At 43.1% G+C, this 26,947-nt stretch overlaps 1 protein-coding gene and 1 pseudogene across 3 annotated transcripts in view; one reads left to right on the forward strand and one right to left on the reverse strand.

Moving 5' to 3' along the window:
• Positions 1-201: 201 nt before the first annotated feature.
• LOC110310056 lies at positions 202-657 on the forward strand (annotated as a pseudogene).
• A 14,388-nt stretch (positions 658-15,045) lies between these two features.
• The window catches only part of Gsdmc (gasdermin C), a 26,496-nt gene continuing 14,594 nt past the window's right edge, over positions 15,046-26,947 (reverse strand). Inside the window, exons 3-13 of one of the 3 annotated variants that reach the window (XM_021183988.1) lie at positions 23,599-23,785; positions 22,430-22,436; positions 21,085-21,159; positions 18,526-18,607; positions 18,418-18,446; positions 18,276-18,305; positions 18,020-18,046; positions 17,103-17,242; positions 16,482-16,611; positions 15,983-16,056; positions 15,168-15,407 (exon numbers count right to left, since the gene is read on the reverse strand). In XM_021183988.1, coding sequence (XP_021039647.1) covers positions 15,168-15,407; positions 15,983-16,056; positions 16,482-16,611; positions 17,103-17,242; positions 18,020-18,046; positions 18,276-18,305; positions 18,418-18,446; positions 18,526-18,607; positions 21,085-21,159; positions 22,430-22,436; positions 23,599-23,785 — 1,021 coding nt within the window. Of the gene's footprint in view, positions 15,408-15,982; positions 16,057-16,481; positions 16,612-17,102; positions 17,243-18,019; positions 18,047-18,275; positions 18,306-18,417; positions 18,447-18,493; positions 18,608-21,084; positions 21,197-22,429; positions 22,437-23,598; positions 23,786-26,947 lie in introns of all 3 variants that reach the window. The other 2 variants (XM_021183987.1, XM_021183986.1) reach the window with 2 other exon arrangements.

Consider the following 26,947-nt stretch of genomic DNA (forward strand, 5'->3'; position numbering starts at 1 on the left):
GATATTTACATTACAATTTATAACAATAGCAAAAATTACAGTTATAAAGTAACAACAAAAATAATTTTATGATTGAAGGTCCCCATAACAAGAAAAACTGTATTAAAGGGTCACAGAATTAAGAAGGCTGAGAATGACTGGTTAAGAGTATGACGATAGGCAGTTAGTCTTCTCTGAACACTGAGACTATAAGCAGTTAGGATGCCGAGTGGGATCTCACGTGGAAGCCAAAGCTGCACTTCCTGGGTGACTCCTCTGGCCAGCCCAGCGGGGCCCCTCAGATGAGGGCTGCTCCTGGAAGATCACCTGTAAGCAGCCTCCAGTAGCAGCTGTACCATCTCTGGTTGGCTCACCCGCTGCTGCACTCCAGCAGCCAGGCCTGATGGCCCAGATGGCTTCCGCTGTAGCCGGTATGGCTGTGGGCTCTGCAGTGGGGCACAGTGTGGGGCACGCCATCACTGGGGGGCTTCAGAGGAGGTGATAATGCTGAACCTGCAAAGCCTGACATGACTTACCAGCAGCCTCAGGGAGCCCAGCGGCAGGACCTAGAGATCAAGCAGTTTCTAGAGTGTGCTCAGAACCAGAGCGAGGTCAAGCTCTGTGAGGGCTTCAACGAGCTGCTTGTGACAGTGCAGAGTTGCAAATGATTTAATCTAACCAAGAAATTCAAGCTGAAGAAATGTAAAATTGGTTCTGTGTAATTGATAGTACAAGTGTGAACCCTTTTTTCTAACAGCTCCATTGCTTCAGAATGGCGGTGAAAGAGATCTAACTGCAGATGAGGCTTGTAGTGTTGGTTATTGGGCAAGTGTTCGGCCTCCTTGAACTAACTGTATTGTGATTGTGAGTTAAAAACATAAATAAATAAAGTGGTTTATTCTGAAAAAAAAAGGAGTATGACTATAGTAAAAAAAATAATAATAAGTAAATAGACCCTTTAAAGGGGTAAGCAAACAAAAATGAAGCCAGAAGGTAGCCCACGTCATTGGTGCCTTCCTAAGAGGAAATCCACTTAGCATGGTCCAGCATTCAGAGGCAAAGGCAAGAGAATCAAGAGTTCAAAGCCAAGATGGACTACATAGAAAGACCGTCTCAAAAAGGAGGGAGGGGCTGACAAGATGGCTCAGTGAGTAGAGGCGCTTGCCTCCAAGCCTGACAGCCTGATATCAGTCCGTGGAATTCATCTGAGAAGGCAAGGACTAGTTATTACAAATTCTCTGACCTCCAAATAAGTATGTGGGATATGTACCCCCCACCCCAAATACATTGTTCATGAGAAATGTATAGAAAGAAAGAAAGAAAGAAAGAAAGAAAGAAAGAAAGAAAGAAAGAAAGAAAGAAAGAAAGAAAGAAAAGGAAAGGAAATTTAGACACATAGAGACACCAGAGATGAGGACACAGTGAGGAGAGACACATGAGGAGAGAGGACTCAGGGGAAACTGATCTTAGACTTTGGACTATTGCTATGGTAGCCCTGACACACTGACACAGTCAATACACTGAAGCCTATACCTTGTAAAGCCATTTCAGCCGAGGACTGGCTGGTACCTGCAGCTGGAGATGTGTGATGAACATGTAACTGGGACATGCTGAACTTTAATTAGCTCACTTCACCCAGGACTCCCTGGCCTAAAAATTAGTTCATGAGACACATTTATAACCACAGGTGTTTTCCTATAGAATCTTTATTTTATAATCAACATAGACATTTTATAATCAACATAGACACCTGACAATATCTGTTTCACTAAATTCTGTGAGTGGAACCATAAAGGTTCTCCTTATTAAAAAAATAATATAACTTAAAATTCAAGCAGTCTGTGCTATATCAGCCGTGTCAGTGGTTCATGTGTTCATGTTTGGCAGTCACTTGTTTTGCACCCTCTGCTTAGAAAATGAACTCATCCCAGCATATCAAGGCCTTCACTAACTTGTATTTTTAAATAATTGTATAGTTCTTACAGGTAATTGATGCTGGTCTCACAGAGTATGTTGAGTCTTACAGAAATTAATTCATTCCCATGAGGGGTTATTATAAAAGAGCAAAAATATTATACAAATAGGTAGTATCCAAAAACAAAACATTGACGGGCAGTCTCCCAAGGTTTACATGAACTGTAGTGCAAGGAGGGTGACGTCATTTGAATTATAGGATGATGTCATTTGAATTGTAGGATGACACCCATGTTTTATCTGAAGTGAAGAAGAAAAAAAAAAAAAACAGCTCCAAATAGAATTGAAATATCAGGCATGAATATTTTAAAGCCTAGAGAGAAAAACACTAAAAAAAAAAATTAAAAAAAAAAACACACAAAGAGTGATAACCAAGAAAGCAATAAATAAATCGACTTGTCACCTCACTGAAAAGTAATAGAATTAATTTATTTTCTTAAAAAACGATCTGAGATTCTAGGGAAACCAAGGTCATTTGAGTTTGAAGAAAAAAAAAAACTATCAGAAAAGAGAAAGCTAAAAGTAGAGAACCTATTTTTAGAGGTTTTCAAAAGCTCTTCCTCAAGTATCTAGCTAATTAGCATTTTCTGAGGAATCTATCCAAAGCCAGGGAGGGAGGAGAGGATCTAAAAATGTTTATAGGAGAGAGGGCTTAATCTTCACTCCAGGTTAGGTTTTCTGGGATGTTAGCAGAGCATCTACAGGGTCTTTTTGTACCTCAGCTGTGGCAACAGTGAGCCCTAAGCCAAGCACTATTCGAGTGAGGCCTAAGAAGTATCAAAGGCAGCACTCAGAGATCCTGCTACCCAGAAGCTGCACTCAGACCACAGCTCCACACCAGGCATGGTGGCTAGTTCTCTGACTCCCTGTAGTCATCTTGCTGGCCTCAGGATGCTTACATTTGATAACGCTTTATCATCCCAGGTGCAAAATCGTCACTGTTCCGAGTTACAAATACTAACAAAACAACCAGCCAAAAATTCTACAACCAGTAAACATTTTTAAAATATAGACTTTCCCAAACACATAAGAGCTAAATAAGATCATCGTGAACAGAACCACACCATAACATTTGAACTCAATCAACAGGAAAGATAAAAATATCATTCTGTAGATTTTTATATAGTTACATAAAATTACTGGGGTTTTGTGTTACATGATAGTAGAAATAAACAAAGGGAGATGGATGGGGTGAAAAGGAGAGGGTATGAGATACAGATATGCCCAAACTATGTTATATTCTTATGTGAAAAACATCCTTCTGAAATTCAGTAGCATGTGTGATACATACCAATTGAGAAAATAGCATTAATAATAATTTTAAAATTCATTCCCATAGAATTAAAGGAAAGTAGAGTAAATAATATAATGTTCTGAATTTTTTGTTGTTGAAAAGAAGCAAGATGACAAACTTAAACATGTCATTCTACCACACCCATTAAGTATAAATAGATTAGTCTTCCCAATTAAAAGGCAGAGGTTTTCAGAATGTGGGGGGGGGGGGAAGATCCAATTGTATGCTGCCTATAGGAGAAGCACTTAGGCACAAAGACAAACAGAACAATAAAAAGTCGTGTAAAGCTACAGCATGCTAATGCTAATCCTCCAAAAATATATTGGCTTATTATCTACACCCCAACGCACCATTCAGAGCAAAGGCTGTGAAGAGCATTTCATAGAAATACGATATTTCAAAACGGAACAATCTCAAGTGTTGACATACCTAATAATGTATAGAGCTTTAAAATATGTGAAGCAAAAGCTCACTTAAGCTGAAAGAAAAGTTTTAAAACTAGCAGTTATAGCGTGCAGTTTTAATAGCTATGACTCAGTAATTGATAGAACAATTTGACAGGAAAATGAGGATGGATATAGAAGACTTGAAGAGCACTGTCAACCACCCTGCCCTAATTGACATTTACAGAAAGTGCCACTCAAGCCTTGGCATAACACACACTTATTTTCCAAGCAGACGTAAACACTGTGTGCTGAGCTGCAAAATAACGCAATACACTTTAAAGGATTCAGGTTCAATTGTTGAAGATGATAGTAAGTCGATAAGAGTCAGAACAGATAACTCAATGATGCCAAATAGGGGTTTTGGCTCCTCACAATACTCAAATCCGATCCTTCGAAAGGCTGTGGTGAAAACAAAGTCACCTTTGAGTGACAGTCTCGCTTACCAACACCCAAGAAGACAGGAAGTACTTACAGTGTTCTGATACTGGTATGTAGCACCTAAGTATCTTCTATTAGAATAATCTCTTATTTACACTATATCTTAAATTCTAATAACTTGTTCCCTAACTACTAAATATACTTAGTCACCTTTGTAAATACAACACATATAAAGAATAATTATGTAGACAATGCGGATGTTATTTGACATACACGTGTGCTTTATTATCTATAATGCACATATTCACAAATACCGTATGCACAGGTCATCAGTAACAGACTTAGGATGGTAAGGTCAGTTCACACACATGTTAATTTATACCTTACAAAGCAATTTCATATATATCTGCCTAGCTTCCCCACCTGTAGGAATATATAGCAAGAACCAAGTGTCTTCTATAGTCGGGAAGATTTTATTTCAAATCCTAGCCTGGTCCATTGTACAAGCTGAGTCATAGATATAAAGAAAACAAACTCCAGTAAGCCTAGTGGGGACTGACACAGAGCCCCAGCTCGCAGGGGATCAGGACCACACATGTTCACACACATACAAATGTAGCATTATAGGAAACCTCTTCCACTAATGACATTGCTTCCTCTAGAATCCCTTTCAATCACCCCATGACCCGTTTTACTTAATGACATACTGCACGCCTCCTTGGCAATGGCACTCACTCCACTGCGTTTTAATTGCTACTTTAGCTTGCCAGTTCTCCTGTCTTTCCACCCCAAATCTCCATGCACAGGTTGGATGCCAGCGCTGGCAGTCAACATCTCTACTATCTGTTCATTTGTTTCCTCCCTGTGTCCTTATTCCACACTTTTCCTTGACTTCTTTGCGTCTCATCCTCACATTCCTTGACGTGATCATTATCCCAATGTGGTAAATACTGTTGCTTCATCCCTGAGGTTTGCACCCACCACATCCTCTTGTAGTTCTGATTAAAGCCATGCTAATCTCGGATCACTTCACCATTCTGTGTTAAAGCCTTTCTGCAGATCACCTGTGTTAAATATCCCACTACATTAATTAACTGGGGCACTTGTTGAGAGAAATAGCAAAATTCCCATTCAAATTACTTTCAAATTAGGTAGATGACTTATTGACTAATGTAACTGAAATAGGCTTCGGGTAAGACTGGGTCCAAGGCTTCATCATTACCAAATAATCCCTTGCGTTGACCTTACCCTCAATCATAATTTTCTTCTACAAAGGCCAATACAGTTTGGGGTTATATTTTAGCAACCAGCAACCTCACTGTTTAAAAAGGTGCCGTGTCTGTGGCTCCGTAATTCCGCAAACATTCCATTAATGGCGGTCATGGTTTCAGAACAATGTATGTTGTGTTCTCCTATTGATCATATCTAGTCCATTGACCCTACCCTTGTTGGGGGTTAGATGAGACCTGCACCCATCCAAATCACAATGGCTAAAACTGAACTGCTCCCATTCCAAACCAAGAGAGACATCTGATGGGCAAAAAGGAAACAAAAGAAAATGGTCTATCTGTCCAGCGTGCTTCTGCTATAGTTATTAGTTGCAATTTCACTCCACTGTATGTCCAATCAGCACCTTTGGCCATTTTATTCCCTTCTATGCTCAGGAAATTATGAATTTCCAACTCAAGTAAACACAGTGTTTTCACAACAAGAGGAAGAAGGAAGCAGAAAGAGACTGAGTTTTTATGAAATAATCAGAATGGCAAGGAGAAGAACAATAGAGCTTTGGTTTCTCTCCAGGGATCAGGTGGGCACCTTGGGTTAGTATGATGTAGCAAGTCTGCTCTATAGGTACCACCCAGTGTGGAGATGCCCAACAAAGTTTCAAGAAGGATGGCTTTGGGCAGTTCTGAGGTTCCCGGGTAGCTATCAAGATCGTCACCTCACCTATTGAAGTCTGACAGCTACATGAATTTGTCTCCTTTCTTGCCAGGAGTGTTTCTAGGCTGTTATACCTGGAGACCTGAAATGCATCTATTTTATATATGTCTGTGTTCCCAGTGCCTAGACTAACAAATTGTCCCTTTCATATTTATTACTGGGCAAGTGACAGATGTCAAACATTAGCTTTTTTTTTTTTCTTCCATTTCAGTAGGGTTTTTAGTCTGGAGTCTTGCATACTGCACATGCCTAAGAGACTTTTGTCAGATTGAATTTCTCCAAAAACATCATCTAAAAAATCATCTGAATCGTATTTTCTTTTTCTGAGCCTGTGGATGTTTCAGGGAACACTGTGAACTGAGTACTGCCTGTGTCCAGGTCTTACAATGCAGAACTTCTAATCTGAACCTGTGGCATGTTCTCATGTGTTATCTCTCTATGCTACTTTGATTTCAGCACAAGGTCTGCTGAAGTAAGCACCAACGACATTTTAAATAGCTGCTATCCTTCCTCAGATAGGGAACATGTCATTCTTTGCTCTCGCAGGGGGAAAGACTTGCTTCTGTGCACATCCGTTCCCACAGTCTGTTTCCCCCAGAGCCTTCCCACCTTGACATCCATCCTCAGCACTGCTAGGTGGGCATCAGGGCTCAGCATCCAGCAGTTTGTCTGCTGCTTGGGAAACCCCAGGAATGTTAATGCTATTGAGCTACTCTGCTCAAATACTCCCAGAGTGAAGGGGAAGCACAGCTCTGGTAGCTAGGCAACCATTACAACCACAGAAGGATCTCCCAAATAAAGAGAGATGGAGAACACACTGGAAACAGGCACAATTGCACTGTTAATTTGCAACTGGTTGGATTGCAGCTTTACTTGGTTTGATGGTCTATTTCTTACTTGAGAAAACATCACTACTTAGGTCTGTTGATTTCTACATAAACTTCAAGTCTCTTTGATCCTCATTATTCGTGATTTCCAGAGTCCCAGGAAAGAAAATAGAGGGGTGTTTTTTTTTTACAATGTTGAGCCTCTTAACAGATATTAGGTGCTCAGTAAATATTAATTGAATGAATTAACATGTGGGCACATAGCTTTTAGAGACATATGAAAATGTGGGCATAGACCTAGATGGTGATTTTTAAAGTATGTTGACAAATTCCTTGGTACCTCCATCTTTTTAGGAGATGAAACTTATGTGAGAGATGCCTTCATAGCCTGCTCCTAACCCATCAACAAATGTGGCTTAATCATAACGGATCAATATCCCCCACCCCGGAGAATCATCTCCAGAACACCTTTTCTGCCTCAGTGAAAAAAAATCTTCAGTCGACTTTAATCTCTGTCAGCATCGGATGACATTTACCTGGAAAACTCCAAGCTAGAACCACTCAGGAGATCCACTCTCAATTTCCTGGCCCACATTAAGAAAAAGAAATAGAAGACGAGTCAAATGCTTCTTCTAATCTTAAGCCACTATGTTCTTCGTGCCTTGTCACATAGCAATTAAGACAGAAAAGACATCCTTCTTCCTTTTGGAGACAAGTTAGTTGACAAGTGAACCCCTTAAGGACAAAGGTTCTGTCTTCTTGTTCCCCTGACCTGATGTGTTCAATTAACACTGGGAACATCTAGCTTAAATCTTTATGGATATCTGTATGTACTTATTTCTCACACAAAGAAAGTACAACTCATTAGGCCATCATCAACGGGAATATTAGACAGGCTGGAGAATTCCTACTAGAATTCCCACAACCCTCCTCCTTCCTGAAGCAGGTAGGAATTAGACAGGTTCCCGGGTAGACAGACAGACAGGGAGTGGCTAAGGAAGAAGCTGGCCATCCTGCTGTGTCTCTTAGTCTCTGTCCTAGTCTCTCAGAGCTACAGCTAAAGGAACTCAAGGCCTTAACCTCTGCAAACTCAGGACAGCTGGCAGAGACCCTGCTTCTCAGCAGACTAGGAATCACAAAATGGTAAGGCATGACAATCCTACGTGGGATCACTTAGGAGTTGTCACTGTGGCAACATTGTCAGCCCAACTCAGCTTCACAAATAAATGCTGACCAGGCAGCCTCAGGACCTTTCTGACAGACACTCATCCTGGCCTCCTGTCTCCACAGGTGACAGATGCGAATCCCTCTTTCCACACAGTCTCTCTCCAACCTTTGTCAGACAAGACAGTCTGCTTCAGGACTGGTTGCATACACATCCTCACATACTGAACAGTGGACCAAGTAGCAAGCCATGGCAAAGCCCGGAGTTCTTCCAGCAGATAGTGTATGCCTGCTGTATGCTATGATACATACATACATACAAGTAAAGTGTGATCTAGTTAGGAATGTCAGTCACTTATCACCCCTCCTGAGGAAGGACATTTCTTTAAAGTGTGTTCAGTTGCCCAAGGATGCCTTTAAAAAAAAATTAATGTTCATAGCAGCCCTATTTATAATAGCCAGAAGCTGGAAAGAACCCAGATGTCCCTCAACAGAGGAATGGATACAGAAATTATGGTACATTTACACAATGGAGTACTACTCAGCTATTAAAAAGAATGAATTTATGAAATTCCTAGCCAAATGGATGGACCTGGAGGGCATCATCTTGAGTGAAGTAACACAATCACAAAAGAACTCACACAATATGTATTCATTGATAAGTGGATATTAGCCCAAAACTTAGGATACCCAAGATATAAGATACAATTTGATAAACGCATGAAACTCAAGAAGAATGAAGACCAAAGTGTGGACACTGTGCACCTTCTTAGAATTGGGAACAAAACACCCAGGGAAGGAGTTACAGAGACAAAGTTCGTAGCTGTGATGAAAGGATGGACCATTTAGAGACTGCTGTATCCAGGGATCCGTCCCATAATCAGCTTCTAAACGCTGACACCATTGCATACACTAGCAAGATCTTGCTGAAAGGACCCAAATATAGCTGTCTCTTGTGAGATGATGCCGGGGCCTAGCAAACACAGGAGTGGATGTTCACAGTCAGCTATTGGATGTATCACAGGGCTCCCAATGGAGAAGCTAGAGAAAGTACCCAAGGAGCTAAAGGGATCTGCAACCCTATTGTTGGAACAACATGATGTACTAACCAGAACCCTGGAGCTCTTGTCTCTAGCTGCATATGTATCGAAAGATGGCCTAGTCGGCCATCAATGGAAAGAGAGGCCCATTGGACTTGCAAACTTTATATGCCCCAATATAGGGGAATGCCAGGGCCAAAAGAATGGGAATGGGTGGGTAGGGAAGTGGGGGGCGCTATGGGGGACTTTTGGGATAGTATTGGAAATGTAATTGAGGAAAATATGTAATAAAAATATTAAAAAAAAAAAATTAACCTTAACAAAACACACACACAACTAAATTCAATGCCCCAGAAATGAAGCAAGTCTGTCTTCTACCCATTGCTTCTGCATCTCCCTTTTAGGATTGACATTAGGTTCATAACAAGCCTCAGGTTTGTCCGTGCTTAGTGATCCTCAGCAGCACTAGGTGCTGTGCTGGGTTCTCCTGGGTGCTGTCCTGGGTTATCTATGCCTTTTACTTATCTTACTTAATTTAACCTAGTGGAGAGATGGGCTAGGATGTAGTTCAGTGGTAGAGCATTGATCTAGCATGCATAGAGCTTGAGTTGAGAGAGAGATAGACAGACAGAGAGACAGAGACAGAGGGAGAGGGGACAAGGGAGAGGAAAAGGGAGAAGGAGAGGGAGACTGATTATGAAACTCAGAAAATTTGACTCATTTAAAACCTGTCTCAAACCCATTCCCAAACCCAGGTCCTTCCAGCTCACTCATGGGAGGCAGCTTTTCAGTATTTGAACAGACTTCATGTTCTCACCAAGTTACTGAGTCTTGGCATTTTTTTCACTCATGCTTTCTTAGGTATCAAGCAAGGTTCTAAGATGTGTAGAAGGATTTAATGGCTGGCTAACCTCGTCGAGAAGTGTTTCCTGGCTTACTGCAAGGCAGTTAAGACTTGTAGTTGCAATCTTTGCTCAGCATGAGACAATCTGATTTATCGCATAACCCGGAATAGTTCCAGCATAAGCAGCCGACATCGCACCAAGTCATATTTTCTAAAATATTGAAAATAGTTCCAGGTTCCCCATAACTCAGGTTTTCCCTTCAGAAATGTTTGAAGGAGCGAACACAAGTAATGCAGTGTTTAAGAGGGAGAGCCTACATGAAGATGGAAAAAGAGACCAGTGTGAACAACAACTCTGTCTTGCCCAGTTTCTCCATTCCCATTCCACCTTAACCCAACAGGGAGGGAAGTGAAAGAGGTGTAAGGGGAGAGTGGGGGAGGGGAGGGTGCCCACAAACAGCTTGCTGCTGGACAATGCTGCCATCTGCTGGCGACAATTGGAATTTCACCACACAATCATGCCAGTCTTTCCATTGATCAACCGCAATGATATAATCTTAAATTCCCATAAATTGCCTTTAAATCGCCTCCAAGCCAGTCTAGTGTTGTCATACTTGAGGTCACAACTGGTGCACCACATGTGGTCTGGGAACTGTCTTCAATAAGCCAGTTAAAAAGAGGCAAATTAATAGTAGAAATCAGAAAAAGAACATTTGTTCCATGTAGCTTCACTGAGAAAAGGAACAAAGAAACCAAGCAGAGCCCCCAAGTCTGTCTTTGAGACCCTGAAGTGAGGGTTTATTTAGCTTACTAGTTACAGTCCGTCGTCAGGAAAGCCAAGGTAGGAATTCAAGGCAAGAGTCTGAAGGCAAAAACCTAAGCAGAGACCGAGGAGGAATGATGCTCACTGGCTTCCAGCCCCTGGCTTGCTCACCTACCTTTCTTATACAACCAAGGACAACCTGCTCAGAAGTAGCCCTGCCCACAGTGGGATAAGCCCTCCTACCTCAATTAGCAATCAAGAAAATGTTCCACACATGCCTACAGGCCAGTCTGATGGAGGCAGGTTGTCAGTCGAAGTTGCCTCTTTCCGGGTATGTCAAGTTGGCAAGCAAGACTAACCAGCACACTGCTTTCTAAGCACTTTACTTTTAAAAGACACTATACAGGGCCTAGGCAATGAGAGAAGTTCCAATATCTGCTTAGTGTCTGCTCCCTTCCAGTGCTTCTGTATTGTCTTACTCAGGGTTTCTATTCCTGCATAAAACATCATGACCAAGAAGCAAGTTGGGGAGTAAAGGGTTTATTCAGCTTACACTTCCACATTGCTGTTCATCACCAATGGAAGTCAGGACTGGAACTCAAGCAGGCAGGAAGCAGAAGCTGATGCAGAGGCCATGGAGGGATATTACTTACTGTCTTGCTTCCCCTGGCTTGCTCAGCCTGCTTTCTTATAGAACCCAAGACTACCAGTCCAGGGATGGTCCCACCCACAATGGACCCTCACATCCTTGGTCACTAACTGAGAAAACGCCTTACAGCTGGATCTCATGGAGGCCTTTCCTCAAGAGAAGCTACTTTCTCTGTGACAACTCCAGCTTGTGTCAAGTTGACACACAAAACCAGCCAGTACATATACCCAGCAGCCCTCTCCTTGGATAAAACGTGAACAGGTCTCCCTGGGCCACAAGGAATCCAAAACTGGCCACCAGCAAGCCCCTTTCCCAACACCTCTAACTTCACCCATGTGCTTCCCAGGGCTGCTTTCTAAATGGCTGTAGGTGGAACACTCCCCATGTCTGGTCTGCTGGAAGCCTGTGGTGGTTTGAACTGGAATGCCCCCCCCCATAGGCTCATAGATTTGAATGCTTGTTTAACAGGGAGTAGCACTACTTGAGAGGGATTAGGAGATATGGCCTTGAAGTAGGTGTGGCCTTGTTGGAGGAAGTATGTCACTGGGGGGTGGGCTTTAAGGTTTCAAAAACTCAAGCCAGAGCCAGTGTCTTTTTCTCTTTTTTTTTCTACCTTCAGATCCAGATGTAGAACTCTCAGCTGCCGTGTTTGCCTGTGTATCACCATGCTTGCTGTCATAGCGATAAGCTTCTGAGACTGTTAAAAAGCCCCGACTTAAGAAAATTTTTATAAAGGTTGCTATGGTCATGGTGTCTCTTCACAGCAATAGAACACTTACCAGACAAAGCCCCACCCACACCAAACTCACATGTGTAGCCCCTTCACATACTGATTTTCTCACACAGCCCCTGATCAACGACACTCATTTGAAAAGCATCACATTGAGCTCAGAACTTGACATTTGGAAATGCAATTGTTGTAGACATGTTTCATTAGATAGTTGTCCTGGATTGAAGAGAGACCTAAATCCCCAAAACCTCCCTCCCCTAAGGGCACAAGGAAATCAAGACTCTAAAAAGAGGGATATGTAAACATAGAGACAGAAATTAGAATGATGTAGCCACAAGCCAAGGCATGCCAGAGGGCCAACAGTCACCAGAAATGAAGAGGCAGCAGCTGTTCTCACTGAAGCCCTAAAGAGTGAAAGATGGCGCCTTGACTTCTGGGAACGAGAACTACAAAGGAATGTATCTTTGTTTTAAGCCACTTGGTCTGTAGTAATTTGGAGGGACAGCAACGTTGTGTAGCCAGTCTGGAAATCAGTGTAGAGACGCCTCAAAAAGCTAAAGGAAATCTACTGTATGGCCCATCAGTTTCAATCCTTAGCATACTCCCAAAGGACTCAACATCGTATTCCACGGGTACTTGCTCAGCCATGTTCATTGCTGTTCTGTTCACAATAAGAAATAGAAACAGACGCAGGCATGCACTGCCCAGGGCCCAACGCCCCGACACAGGCAGGTGCCACTACAATAAACAGATACGAAATGTAGAGGTGGGAAACGTAGAAAAACGGAGCAGTGTATGCAGTATGGAACGAGGTAGAACTGGAGACGTGATGGTGGTGACAGGTAAGATAGAGAGAGGGCTAAGATGATGTGCTGTCATTGCTCAAAGGAGGGGGGGGTGCGGGGGAAGGGGCAGGGGCAGGAGAGAGCCGGTAATGTAGCCTGGAACTTCTGCAGATGCAGACTTAGCCCCTGAACATACTGCCTGGCTGCAGGAGGGAATCCCCCTGGCTCTGGGCAAGGATGGAAGCTCGAGATGAAGAAAGGTTCACTTGCTGAATTGGACCTCCTCAAAAAAAAAAAAAAAAAAAAACCCACCTGGAAGAGACTGTGTCAGTGACTGTGGCCTATGCTGCTGCCTCAGAACTCTGTGAAGCCTGAGATCCATGACATCTGTGCTGCTGGTGATGCCCTGGGGCTTTACTCCCTCAGAGGCCATCCTGATGTGAATGGTAAACGTAGCTCCCTGAGGAGGCCATGTGGAAGCTCATGGCCCCTGAAGCTGCTCAGAGCTGTGAGTGAGTTGGTGGTCCTGATACCACAGCCAAGGACTGTGTTGATATTTGTGGTCCTTGTTGCCACGAAAGTGGATACAGATGTTCTGCCACCTGAAGTCATGTTAATAATATCCATGGATGCTGGAGAGCCAGCCCTACTGCCCCTCACTGGAGAGGTGTGTGTGTGTGTGTGTGTGTGTGTGTGTGTGTGTGTGTTTCCCCAGCTGCACCCCGCTGGAGCTGGCCCTGCCCCCGCTGGAGAGTTGGCTCTGCCCCTTGCTAGCCAGAGTTGGCCTCACTCCTCTTGGGCCTCACTGTGATGATGATACATGTATTGCACACAGCCCCCACTCAGAAGGTCTGGCCCCACCTCAACTGGCCCACAGCACACTGAGGCAAGCAGTGGCTTAGGTGTGGAATATCTAGCCCTGCACCTCGCTGGTAGCCATAGGGTTCTATCAGTTGAAGGTTTTTGNTGTGGACCCAAGCAGAGAAAGACTTTTGGGGGTGGGAGGGTAGGGCGGTCTGACCACTAAGAATTTGAACATGTTCCAGTGAATATATAGACAACACAGGATGGCTTGGCTCTTTTCTTTCTTTTTCTTTGAGGAACAGGTTACAGAGGAAGGGGTGGACATGGGAAGGCTGGGAGGTAGGCACCATTGGGGGTGCATGCTATGAGATTCCTAAATAATCAATTCAAAAATACATATCCAGAAGAAAAGAAAGAGAAACATCCTAAATGTCCTTCAACTGATGAATGGATAATGATATGTGGTATATACACAGTATGAAATGCTATTCAGCTGTAAAGAAAAATAAACTCAGAAAATTTGAAGGCAAATGGATAGAACTAGAAAACAAAATCATTGAATGAGATAACTCAGACCCAGACAAACAAACCCTGCATGTTCTCTCTCACTTGAGCCTCCCCGTGCCAAGTCTTCATATGAGAGTACATGTCTGTCCTGGAGCAAGTACAGAAACCAGGGGAGTAAAAGGGGCCACGGGGTATGGGGGTGGGTAGCAGTAGGAGAACACAGAGGGAAATGGCAGGGTGCAAGTGATCCAAGGGGGGAATGGGGAAAAGACGGAGCTCTAATTAAAAGGGAAAGGGAAGTAAACACAGGGGGGGATAAAATAAGTAAGGGTGCCTAAAAGAGTATTAAGTAATCATACTATTGACTACTTACCTAAAACATCCCAATTTATTGCTGATGCATTTCAAAGTTACTGACACCAGTACCTTTCACCCAGAACAACTCAAAATGCACACAATTAAGTAAAAGTAAAATACATATCCTTTTATATAGAGGAAAACGTCTAAATCTTTATTTAGCATACTATTTGACTAGTTTTGACAGATAACAACATCCTGTTTCCTAGACATGGTAAGAATATGGAATAGCTGTTAAACCCATAAACTCAAAGTGGCAATGGGTACCCGCACAAGACCAAGCAAACCCGAGCCAACCAACATTCCACATGAATGGAGAAGAACCTTCCACCCACCCTGGAAGGCTACCCTTGCTCAAATGAGTAATCCCACACTTATGCAAACAACCCTAATTAAAAGTAGCATAGCATCAAATAAACAGACAAATGTTGAATGAGAAGTTGTTGAGGAAAAAGGAACTTGGAAGGGATGTATTAATAGAAACAATGGGGGTAGGTAGAATCTGATCCAAGTATATTATTTGTATAATTGTGAATCAATAGTACTTAAAAAAAAAAAAAAAAAAGGAGCCGTAGCATCTTTATTCCCACCAGCCTAAAACATGCACTCGAATCACAACTCTTGTGTATGCCATGGTGCAATATCTCAAATGTATCCAGGACTGAGGCTGGGCCTGGAGGAAGAGTTAGGCTTCAGAAAGTTGCTGTAAAAATGACAGACTTCCATAGAGAGCAGACAGGGGCATCTTGGCTTCCAAATCCCAAGTTGACCTGGGATTATTCAGCTCCATCTTCAGACCACACTCCTCCAGCAATTCATAGGTAATGGCCAAGCCCTCACCCTGGAGTGGGGCAAGAAGCTGAGGCTGGAGTGTGAAGGGAATGTTCCAGGGATACTTGAAGTTTGGCTGTAGGATGCTCTTTACCTAGAACAAAAATTATCAGATTGGGCCAACCAGGCTCTGACCCCAGGGTAAGATCTGTCCCAACACGCGGAAGAAACGCAGAATAAAGACCTAATGAGCAAGACCTGAAGCACTAAGCATTGGCTCCTTACCTAAAACATGGCAATTATAGAGCCTAAGCTGCACAAGAGTATCCTCTGCCGGTGTGAGCACACATGTATGCATGTGGCTATACACACTTTTGTATTTAGAGAGAAATATATAAGGGAGAGTTAGGCGATTTGCAAATGGTAACTGTAATCAAACAGTGAGACTGACTTGTATCCCTTTACTTCCTACAAAGATGCCTTCCTAGATGGCTAACTTAGACCAAGTAAGCCTCACTTCCAAGTCTTCCATAACTGCAGAGATGCTCCTGATATGGTGGAACCCAACCTGCCTGCTCCCCAGAGGGTTCCCGACTCCCCTTGTAGAAACCTCACTGATCTCTTCTAGAATGTTCTTTCTGTTCCTGCTTTCCTACACACACACACACACACACACACACACACACACACACACACACACCGGACAACCTTCCCCTGGCAGTTTCTTACCAGCTCTCTTTGGTGAGGGAGGAGCCGCATCTCCACAGACTGGGCCAGCAGACAGAGTTGGGTATCGCTCAGCACTGGGGGAAGGAAAATGTATTTTCTTCTTACCGTGAACCCAATGAGAGGAAAACTCTGAGACACAGGAATATTTCCCATTACACTTGAAGGTCAAATGCACTGCTCAAGAAAGGTCTCCAGCCCTTGAGATGGGCTCCAGGCTCATAAGTGACATGACCCAGAGCTGAAAATTATAAGGGCTGAGGCAGGAATCAGCTTCCTCCAAGGATGTGTTAAGGGATTGATGACTGCTCACTTTCTAGACCTCAGACTCCATCTGTGGTCCATGCACTGTTATCATTCAGAGCCTNGCTGGCATTAGAGAGAAGGATGATGTGAGAATGGTGATCATAATCCAAAGGCTTTGGGGGAGGTGGCCTCTGACACAGCCCTATGAGGACCAACATGAGGACTCTCCCCAAACTCCCCCTGAAATCATTCTTACCCATCAGGGCTTGAAGGAGATAAAGAATGAGGTCCTTTAGGTCAANCCATGGGGTGCTAGAATCCTTTTGCAGCTCATCCAGGATTTTGCCACCTGGGCCATCCATATGCCCCAACTGATTCAACTCCAGCTAAAGGAGACAGGTGTTCTGTTAATAACATCATTTCCAGTTCTGAGGACAGGATGGCTTTCTACATGCTGAACGAGTTCTTTATCACCAAGCAACACCCTGGCTCCTTTTACCCTTCTTTTTNTTCATTCATGTGACAGGGTCTCAGGCTGTTGCCCAAACCAGCTTTGAACTCACTAAGTAGCCCAGGAAGACCCNGAACTTTCAACCTTCCTTCAAGTAACTTCAGCTTCCCATATCTGGTTCAAAATTATTCTCCTGTAATGTGGCTATTTCCAGAGGAGTTAAGTATCTCTCCATGGGGAGCAGAACTAGTAGGCCACACTCTCTANCCCTCTACATTGTGCATGGAGCTGAAATCCCCACCTTTGACATCTTTCTCAGTGTTCTCAGCATCATATACATCCCTCCTCCTTCATGTCTTAGCATCTCTGTCTCCCAAACTGACCATTACAGGTTTGATCATCTCTAGACAGCTATGAAACTCTCACCATTTTCATCAGGTCATACAGAACATCCCTGTCACTGAGCATGTGCAGGAAACTGGAGAACACAACTTCTTGAACATCCTTTGAGAGCTTAGCCAGTAGTTGTGTTTGTTCAGATACTTCATGTTGTAGGCACATAAAATCTGTTTGCAGAGAGCAACACCAATCAGANAGTGAGAGACATTCTTCAATTAGATATCCCTGGGATGGTACCATTTCCAGTAGCTAAAAATGTCTTCATTGACAATCTGCTTGACTTCCCCCCCCCGGGGGGGGGCAACTATCATGAAGCTAGAAACAAGGAAGCATTAGCACTCTGAAAGGTGGGGACACAGCACTGGGGGTAGAGAATGGAAATCTGAGCACTGGTTATTGCAAGTGTTGGGAGAGAAAGGAGCAAGTATTCATTTCTGGGATATGTCAGGAATGAAACGTACTGTTGGGCTCTGGTGACAGCGATCCTCGGTGTTCGTGGATCAGCTTCCGNGTGTGATAAATGGGGATGTGGTGAGGGGTCAATGTGTTGGTGATTCTCAGGCACCTGGCACATAATAGGCACACTTATCGGCCAGTATCTCTGAAATCTATAAAGAATTAGCCAAGCACTGCATTTGANGGCGTTCTGGCTCTGCCACATGTCCTCTGGGTGAGCCGGGACAGTGGGAGGGTACCACCATGGAAGCACCAAAGCACATCTCTCTGACTCTTTCCCATTCCCCACGCTGGAGCAACGTCTGCTTCCCGTTTGTCCTCAGTGAACATCAGTGCACACAATGTGCATGCGTGAGTTGAACTAACTGAAAAGAATGTGGAAGTAGGCCTCCGAATTCTGAATTCCATAGGAAGTTATCATTTGAGATCCGAGTCTATGGTTTCCCAGTAGAAGCCCAGATTTCCTCTTTAAACACACACACACTCACCTAGATGGGCAGGCTCCTTAATTGTTCCTAGAAAGAGAAACGTGAACTGTTAACTTTCTTCATCCTCAGTTTTTTGAGACACACATTAGAGAGTCTCTCCTACCATCTCATCCCTCCTGCCCCATACCCAGTCTATGCCTTCACCACATTGGCCTTCCATGAACTTTCCCATCCTCCAGCAACCAGAATCAGGTCTAGGGCAAAGCCAAGTAACATCACCCTGATCTCCAACCCCAACCCCACCAGACACACTCACCAATTGGATCGATGGCATTTATCCACGAGCCTAGAAGGAGATAATATATTGGCCCACCCAAGAATTAGTGTTTGTCCTTATATCTCTTATGTCCTCCCCCATTTTCCTATCCCTTCCCCCTCTATCCATCCTTGCTTTTCACCTTGCAATTCTGTTCTTATGAGAAACTTCCTACGATAAACTCATCCCAGGTAGATCTCGGTTTAGCAATGTCATACCTATCTCAATGACTAGCTCCTGATATCTTAGCGTGGGTCCAGTGGGTCCAGATAATGCCTTAGGTCTGTTTGGAAAGGTCATCTTCTTCTTAGCATTAGCAGAATGGAGAATGACTAAATGGAAAAGAAACTCAAGTGAGGTGAGGCGAGGTGAGGTGAGGTGAGGTGAGGTGAGGTGAGGTGAGGTGAGGTGAGGTTACACCTGCTAGAGTTCTTCCCACACCTCACATAGGGACTCCCAAGCCAAACACCAGGGACCACTGTCAACCTGAGCACCAGCCTGTGTGTCCTGTGAATCAGATCCTTTCACAGGTGCCCTGAAACCTGCATTGTATTATGTTTGTTTATTTATTGTGTGCACATGCATGTGTGCCTTGGACACATACAGAGGCCAGGTCCAACAGTCAGTTATTTCCTTCCAACATGAGGGGCATGGANACAGAGCTCAAGTCATGAGGCCTGGTAGCAAGCACCTTCCCCAGCTAATNCATCTCACTTGCCTGAAACTGGCATCTTAAATGAGCACTTTAGGTGGCCATTACACCCTCTGACATTCAAGAATTACTCCATGAGAGTTGAAGAGAGTCTTGCAGCTCTTGCAAAGAACCAGAATTCAGTTCTAGAGCCCATACGGCAGCGCCCTCTTCTGGCCTTTTGGACACTGCATGTGCTTGGGACGCTTACATGCAGGCAAAACAGGACACACAAAATAAAAACAAGCAAATAAATATTCCATGAGGTGAAGCAGACTGTTTTCCTCCTGCCCTGTCATACAGGTCTCTTGTTAGCCTTCAGTTACTAGCTGGCCTCCTTTATCTACGCTCAATCTGGTGATCTCGAGTCGTTCTGCGCTCACGTTCATGGAGCTGTGCTGAGGTCTAAACGTGCCTAACAGCAAAATTCAAGCATTTGACCCATGAAATGAACGTGTGGAGGAAACAAAGATGACAACATTTAACGTGTGAACTAAATGAAGTTAGGACCAAAAAAAAAAAAAAACAAAAAACAAAAACAAACAAACAAAAAACAAACTTCAAAGTGTCTGCAAGTCACATTCTGAGCATTAGGGGGCGATCAGAGCATCTTTTTTATACAATCAAAGGAAGAGAACCACCAGGGACAATGTATTGACTGGCAAGCAAAATTTAGTCCCTCATAACAGACCAAAAAGGACACAATAGTTGACATATCACTGCCCAGAAGATTCTGAGAAAACTGGCCTTCTCCTGTGGAAGGGGAAAACCACAGTGTCATTTTTCTCCGAAGCTGACATGAAGAAAGGAGGTAGAGGAAGTGACCTGTAATACATAGGGCTCCAATTTCTCTTCATCACTTAGGTTCACCAACACTTTGCTTGACCTGACAACTGGGCTCTGCACCGTCAGAACCCTTGATCCTAGAGCCCCCTCCCATTATTGCTTCCTCTCACCCACCTAGTCAGCTCTCCTGAGTTTCCTCTCTTCTGTGCACACATCAAACTTTAGAGTTTATCCTCCAGGTAACACTCCACCCCACACCCCGACTCCCACCCCTACACCTACGCATACCCTGAACCCAACCCCCAACCCCACCCTGCATTCAGCCTCCACATGCATGGCCTCTGAGTACATTTGATCTAATCACAGTTTATTTTGTTTTGCTATTAATATTTTGAGTATAGGGTTCATTTTCTTCTCCCTCTGTAAAAGAAAGCACTTTTCACTTACCATGATCTGCAACAGTAAGGCATTTAATAGGCATCTCCAACCCTGTTCCCATTTCCCANCCTATGATTCAGTCATAGGTGCTATAAGGATACGGACAATTTCTCTAGAAGCCATCAGCCACTAACTGTACTTACTAAATTAGAGAGCCCAACTTCCTTGACTGTTGCTGATAACTAGGGGATTAATCTACAAGGTAGATACTGAGGTGTGTGTGTGTGTGTGTGTGTGTGTGTGTGTGTGTGTGTGTGTATTCCCCTCCTCTCTTAGGTGCTACCAGTCACACTGAGGAATAACTTGGGGCTCTGAGACCTACTCATGTTCTGACAGTCAGATCACACACAAGTCCATGCCTAACACAGACAATTTCACACTATGGCAAAATCTGAATGTGTGGGTATGTGTGGATGGGAGGGTGGGGGTAATGTGTATATGTTGTTTGTGGTATGTGTGTTGGGCAGTGGTACAACTCAAGGTAAGAGTCTTGGAGAAAATTCTGTACTGCGTTCAGGCATTCTGTCGACAGCTTCAGTTCTATTGTGCTTCTGTTTTATTAAGGAAATTTAATGTGGAGTTATGGGTCACCTGGTCAACCTGGCAGCTCCCTATTGGGCTTCTAAGTAGGAGCAGGACCTTGAATGACTAGAGATGAATGCCCAGAGATGACTGGAAATAGCCTGGACTTTTTGGACACTCCAAGTCAGATCCATTCCTATGCAGGAAACTACCTCTGCAACTACGGCTAGCAGTATTTGAAGATGGCCATGCTTAGAGGTGACTGAAGGTAGGGCATGTGCCTGGGACAGTGAGGAGTGCTCCTGGTCTGTAGTCAGAGGAGATCCACATGTTTGGACACCCCATCCCCACCAGGTCCCCACTGCTGCTCACCACAAGTGTTATTCTCAATGACGAGTTGCTGCTTTTTGTAGGCCAACACCGAACCTTTTTTGATAGGTATTGAATCTGTTCTCTCTGTTTGCCACTGCCCACTGCCTCCAACCTGGGGAGACAAAACATTTCTAGGAACGTGTAGTTCTTTGACTCATAACACCATAAAAAATGTTTACTTTTAATCCAAAAAGAGTATGCATATAATTTAAAAGTCATAAATCTAGAAAGCTCATGAGAAAATACTAACAGTCACTTACTTATCCCCCCTCCTGGTTCCCATATCCAGTTACTGCTCCTCTCCCTTTTATGACAATATTTGCCTACATTGAAATGTGGGAGTTGTGCCTAGAGAGGCCTAGACATTGAATTCATAGCACCATGGGTGCCAGTCTAGTATTTACCACTGAGCCATAGCTGCAGCCATATTGCAATGTCTAGAGTTTTCCAAACTAGGTATATGATTTATTGTCTCCTAATGTTGAGGTTTCACTCTGATTTACCCATATTCACATCTGGGTTTCTACATAGGCCTGTATTCTCAGCTAGCTGTTGAGGGAGGCTCCTTCTCCTCATTCCAGAGCTTGTCTCTATCAGTCCATGTGATGTCTTCTGTATCTTCTGTCCTGTTACTCATCATCTCCTTGGGACCCTAGAGGTACCATCTACTGAACTCAGCAGCCTCACAGAGTCTGAGACAGGACATGAAGCATCTGTCTTTCTGAGTCTGGGTTGCCTCATTCAGGATTAATATTTCCAGTACANNCATTTTCCTGATAGTTTCATAGTTTCACACATCTTTGCAGGTGAATAAAATTCCATTGTGTTATTGCCACATTGTCACTCTCCATTCATTAAGACAACCATCTATGTTCCTTTACATATACAAATGTTTGTTTTATGAAGCTGAGTGTACACATCCTTGATGGAAATATGATATCTTGGTTAGGGTTTCAATTGCTGTGAAGAGACACCATGCCCAAGGCAACTCTTATAAAGGCAAATATTTAGTTAGTGCTGGCTTACAGATTCAAAGGTTTAGTCCACTAACATAATAGCAGGAAGCATGGCAGCAACCAGGCAGACATGGAGTTGAAGGAGCCTAAAGTTCTACATCTTGATCCAAAGGCAGCCAAGAGAAGACTATCTTCCAGGCAGCTAGGAGGAGAGTTCTAAAGCCCACCCATATAGTGACCCACTTCCTCCAACAAGGCCACACCTACTCCAACAAGACCACACTTCCTAATAGTACCACTCACTGGGACAAACTTATTCAAACTACCATATATTCTTAGAATTATAATATCTTTGTGTTAGACTGTTCTCTTGATCTGTGTGAACTGACATTCTTCCTTCTGATTATTTTTGGATTAAAGTCTATTTCATTAGATTTTACTATGGCAACTTATGTCTGTCTACTTCTCTTTTGATTTGAATATCTGTGCCTGACTTGTACCCTAAGAAAAGTTTCCATCTTTGGTGGTTGAGGTATGTTCCTTGGAAACAGAAAATTGGTCTTCTTTTTACTACTCTAGACTGCTAATGTATGTCTTTTGATTAGGGAGTTTAAACCACTAATGTTCAAAGTATATTGATTTCTGTCATTTTGTTTACTTTTATGGCATTTATGGACTTTTGTTTAATCACTGAGTAAATGTTAGTTTTTGCTATCACTCATTGTGCATTTCCACCCCTTTCTTAATGAAGAATTATTCTTTTTAGTCTCCTCTGTAGAGCTAGACTGGTGGTCATAAGTTCTTTCACAAGCTTTATCATAGAAAGGTTTACTTTCCCCTTTGATTATGACTGACAGTTCTGCTGGGTATAATAGTCCAGGCTGGCATTTGTATTCTTTTAGAGCTTGAAATATATTCATTTGAACTCTTCTTGGTTTTAGAGTCACCATAGAGAAATCAGCTAGTATTTTGACAAGCCTGCCTTTATATGGGACTTGGTCATAGATCATGTAAATCAAGGTATTTAAATATTGCCCCTTCAAACATTGACTACCACAGCCAGGCATGTGAGATATATCTGCAACCCCAGCATTTGGAAAGTGGAAGCTGGAGGACCAGAAGTTCAAAGCCAATCTTAGCTCCATAGTCAGTTGAAGGCAATCTAGGCTATATAAGACCACATCTGAAAAAATATGTGTTATCAGATGATCATAGAACATAGATTAATAGGTACAGTTTAGTAAAGATGTTCCTGTGTTTTCTAGCAATGATACTGGTGTGTGTATATATGAAGAATCCTTACATTTCTGTTTCTACAGTATCTACTGTTTACTCATACAACACATGGTAACAAATAATAACATCATTTTGGAATTTATCAATATTTGCTGATCCTATGTATTAAAGCATTATAAACAAGGGCATTAGAATATAATGTAAGATCAGGACTAACATTAAGCATATACTACAAATGAGCAGTGGAAAATAATGACCCCATCCTTGTGACCTTGGGGAAAGCAATCCCCAAAATCCCTTGAGAAGAGTACACTAGCTGGACAGCTATCTTGTCCCCATCTTGTACCTTGACAAGCTGGTTGATGATCCCTTTGATTCCAAATTTGCCATTGCTTGTGCCTTCCAGCACAGTATCCTTGGTTACTTCATAGGCCTCTGTCACCACATACAGGTTCTTTCCTTCTATCAAGCAATTGTTCATATATGTTGGCCACTGGTCCAACAGATTCCTGAAGATGTAAAGGAGAATGAGAAAAGATCCAAATAGCTAATTTCATAGAAACAGAGACAAAATCATGAACAAATAAACAGAAAAATGTGAGCCAGCCTTTAAAAACTAAAGAGATTGAGTCAGTTTCAGGCTGGGGACTTTCCTCAGTCAATAAAGTGCTGGCCATGGGAGTGTGAGGACATGAATTTATATCCCTAGAAAGCATGTGGTTGAAGTTGATAATATGGTACAGGTGCTGAAATCTGCTAAGACTGTAGGCTATAAATTTTCTTGACATAAAAATAGCAGATACTAAGCTGGCAAAATAGCTGAGCAGGTAGGGGTGTTTGCTGCAGTCCCTGAGGACCTGAGTCTGATTCTCAGACACACACAGCAGAAGGAGAGATCTGACTCCTGCAAGTTGTCCTCTGANTTCCACATGTGAGTTATGGCAGCTACACACACATACATACATACAAACACACCCAGAGTAAATAATAAATGTAATAATACTTTTTTCCAGTTTCTTTTTTTTTCTTTGTTTTTAAAGATTTTTTTATTATTATACATAAGTACACACCAGGAGAGGGCGTTAGATCTCATTATGGGTGGGTGTGAGCCAACATGTGGTTGCTGGGATTTGAACTCAGGACCTTCAGAAGAGCAGTCAGTGCTCTTAACTGCTGAGCCATCTTGCTAGCCTCTCCTTTATTTTTTTAATCCCCTTTCCTGGTTTCCCCTCTGAAAAACACCCTCCCCTATCCCCTCCCCCCTCCCCCTGCTCACTAACCAACCCATTCCAGCTACCTAGCCCTGGCTTTCCCCTACACTGGGGCATAGAACCTTCATAGGACAAAGTGCCTCTCCTCGAATTGTTGTCCGACTAGGCCATCCTCTGATACATACGCAGCTGGAGGTATCAGTCTAACCATGTGTGCTCTTTGTTTGGTGGTTTAGTCCCTGGGATCTCTAGGGGTACTGGCTAGTTCATGTTGTTATTACAACTATGGGGCTGCAAACCCCTTCAGCTCCTTAGGTCCTTTCTCTAGCTCCTTCATTGGGGACCCTATGGTCAGCCCAATGGTTGGAGTAATAAAACTTTTTAAACAATGGTTACCAGAAGCAGTGATGATATGTTACTGACTTATATGCATATATCACACCAAAATGCTGCACATGAAACATGCATTTCTACTTCTGAATTATCTATCAGGAGATGTGACAAGAAGTCAATCTAAACCCCTTACCACTGGGACACTGATTGCTTAAAGAGATTGTTACAATCTTTAGCATAGTTTAATCAATATTCTAACCTTCACTTCTACTGATTTGTTTCTTATTACATGCCCATCCTCTATACAATGAACAGAAAGTTCTAGTATATCAGAACATTTGTCTGTCTGTCTTGTCTTTCTGCTCCCATCACATTAATAGAACAGTAATGGGTAATTCTACCCTAATGAGTATTATTAGTGGACTATATGTCTTTATTTCAATGATTTTTTTAAGTAAAATAAACTAAATTGTCATCCACCCCAGCAAGAAAACCTGCTTGCTGCCTCTCTGCCTATAAGAACACAGCCTGAAACTTGGCTGAGTCATCCTTTTACCTCCCCCCGCCCCCCCGCCCCCCCCCCGTGGCCTTGCCTGTTTTGAAGACTTTCCAGTTTTGGATTTGGGATGCTCTTACTCTGAACCTCGATGTCATATCCACAGGACTTAACAAACCCTGCTTCTCCTCCTGCAATGGTTTGGACATCCAGGTCAGCCTTCAGTTTCTGGGATATGGTGTGTTTGAGGGGGATGGGAGCTGACACTTCAGGCTCTGAAGAAGAAAAGGCACACAAGTTCAGCTCAGAGTTCACTGTGGAATAGCTATTCTGGAGAATGGGAAAAATAAGGATAGTTCCTCTCCTCATTTAAATCTTAATCAAGAAGCTAGCTAATAATCAATATTCGAAATGTAAATTACCACAGAGGGCAAACTCTAGAACCCATGCAAGCATGGTCTTCATCCTAAGAAAGAAAAGCATTTGTTCAGTATCTAGCAGTCCCTGGGGAACACCGTTCTGAGCAGAGAATCCAGTCCCAGGTTATCTTGTTGAAATAGAAAAACACCTGGGACTTGAGGATAGAATGACCTCAGTCTGGATCATAACCAGACTGACCAGTTTGAACTATGTAACTTTGAACAAGTTTTAGGAAGATGGGTATCATAGCTCTATTTAAAGAAGCTCTTACTCGGGAGGCAGAGGCAGGTGGACTTCTCAGTTCGATGCCAGCCTGGTCTACAAAAGCATGGATGGGTGGATTCCTAAAGTGCCTTCCTTGCCCTTTGCCTTTAAGCAGAATGGTTCACTAGCTACCTGTCTGAGCACCTCAAGGACCTGGGAAGCTGGACCATTGAAAATACTAATTTTCACATTTCTCTGTTCCTTGACTGACCATACCTGGAACAGGAATATTGGGCTCCAAGAGATGCAGAAGGGTAAATCCAACTGGAATATATTCAGTTTTCAAAGCCAACCGGGAAGAAGTTTCCTGAAGTATGTTAAACAGGCTGAATTTGGTTGCATCTGACAGGCATTGGACAGGCCTCAGATCTCTTCCTTGAAGCTTTTTAACCACATCCTTGCTAAGCCAGTCAAATGTGTAGGACATGTTGCTAGGATAGAAGGAAGCACAAACTTCAGCTGGGAAAAGAGAGAGTGTAACTGATTCTCAGTGATTCCTGATGTTTTTGTCATAAGCCACCGATGTGTGAGAGAACTCCCAAATCAGCACACAGCAGAAATATACACATCCAAGTTAGCCCGGAACTATTCCAAAAATCCAAAAGACAGACTAGACCTAGTAGTGCCCACCAGAATATCAATGGGGGCATGGGCCGGAGAGGTGGCTCAGAGGTTAACAGTACTGATGCTCTTCCATAGGAACCAGCTCTTAATGATGGCTCACAACCATCTGTAATCCCATTTCCAGGGTACCTCATCAGGCACCAGGCACATATGTGCTATACAGACATACTTGCAGGTAAGACATCCATACACATAAAAATAAATAATTTGTTAAAAGATGAATGGAGAAAGAAAATGTGGAGGGCCACAAGCCTCTTCCGGTCAGAAAAGCACCGGGGTAGCTAGGGCGCAGAGTCGGCTGACACTCGCCAGCTACCCACAAC

This window comes from Mus caroli, chromosome 15 (genome assembly GCF_900094665.2).
Source record: "Mus caroli chromosome 15, CAROLI_EIJ_v1.1, whole genome shotgun sequence".
NCBI lineage: Eukaryota > Metazoa > Chordata > Mammalia > Rodentia > Muridae > Mus > Mus caroli.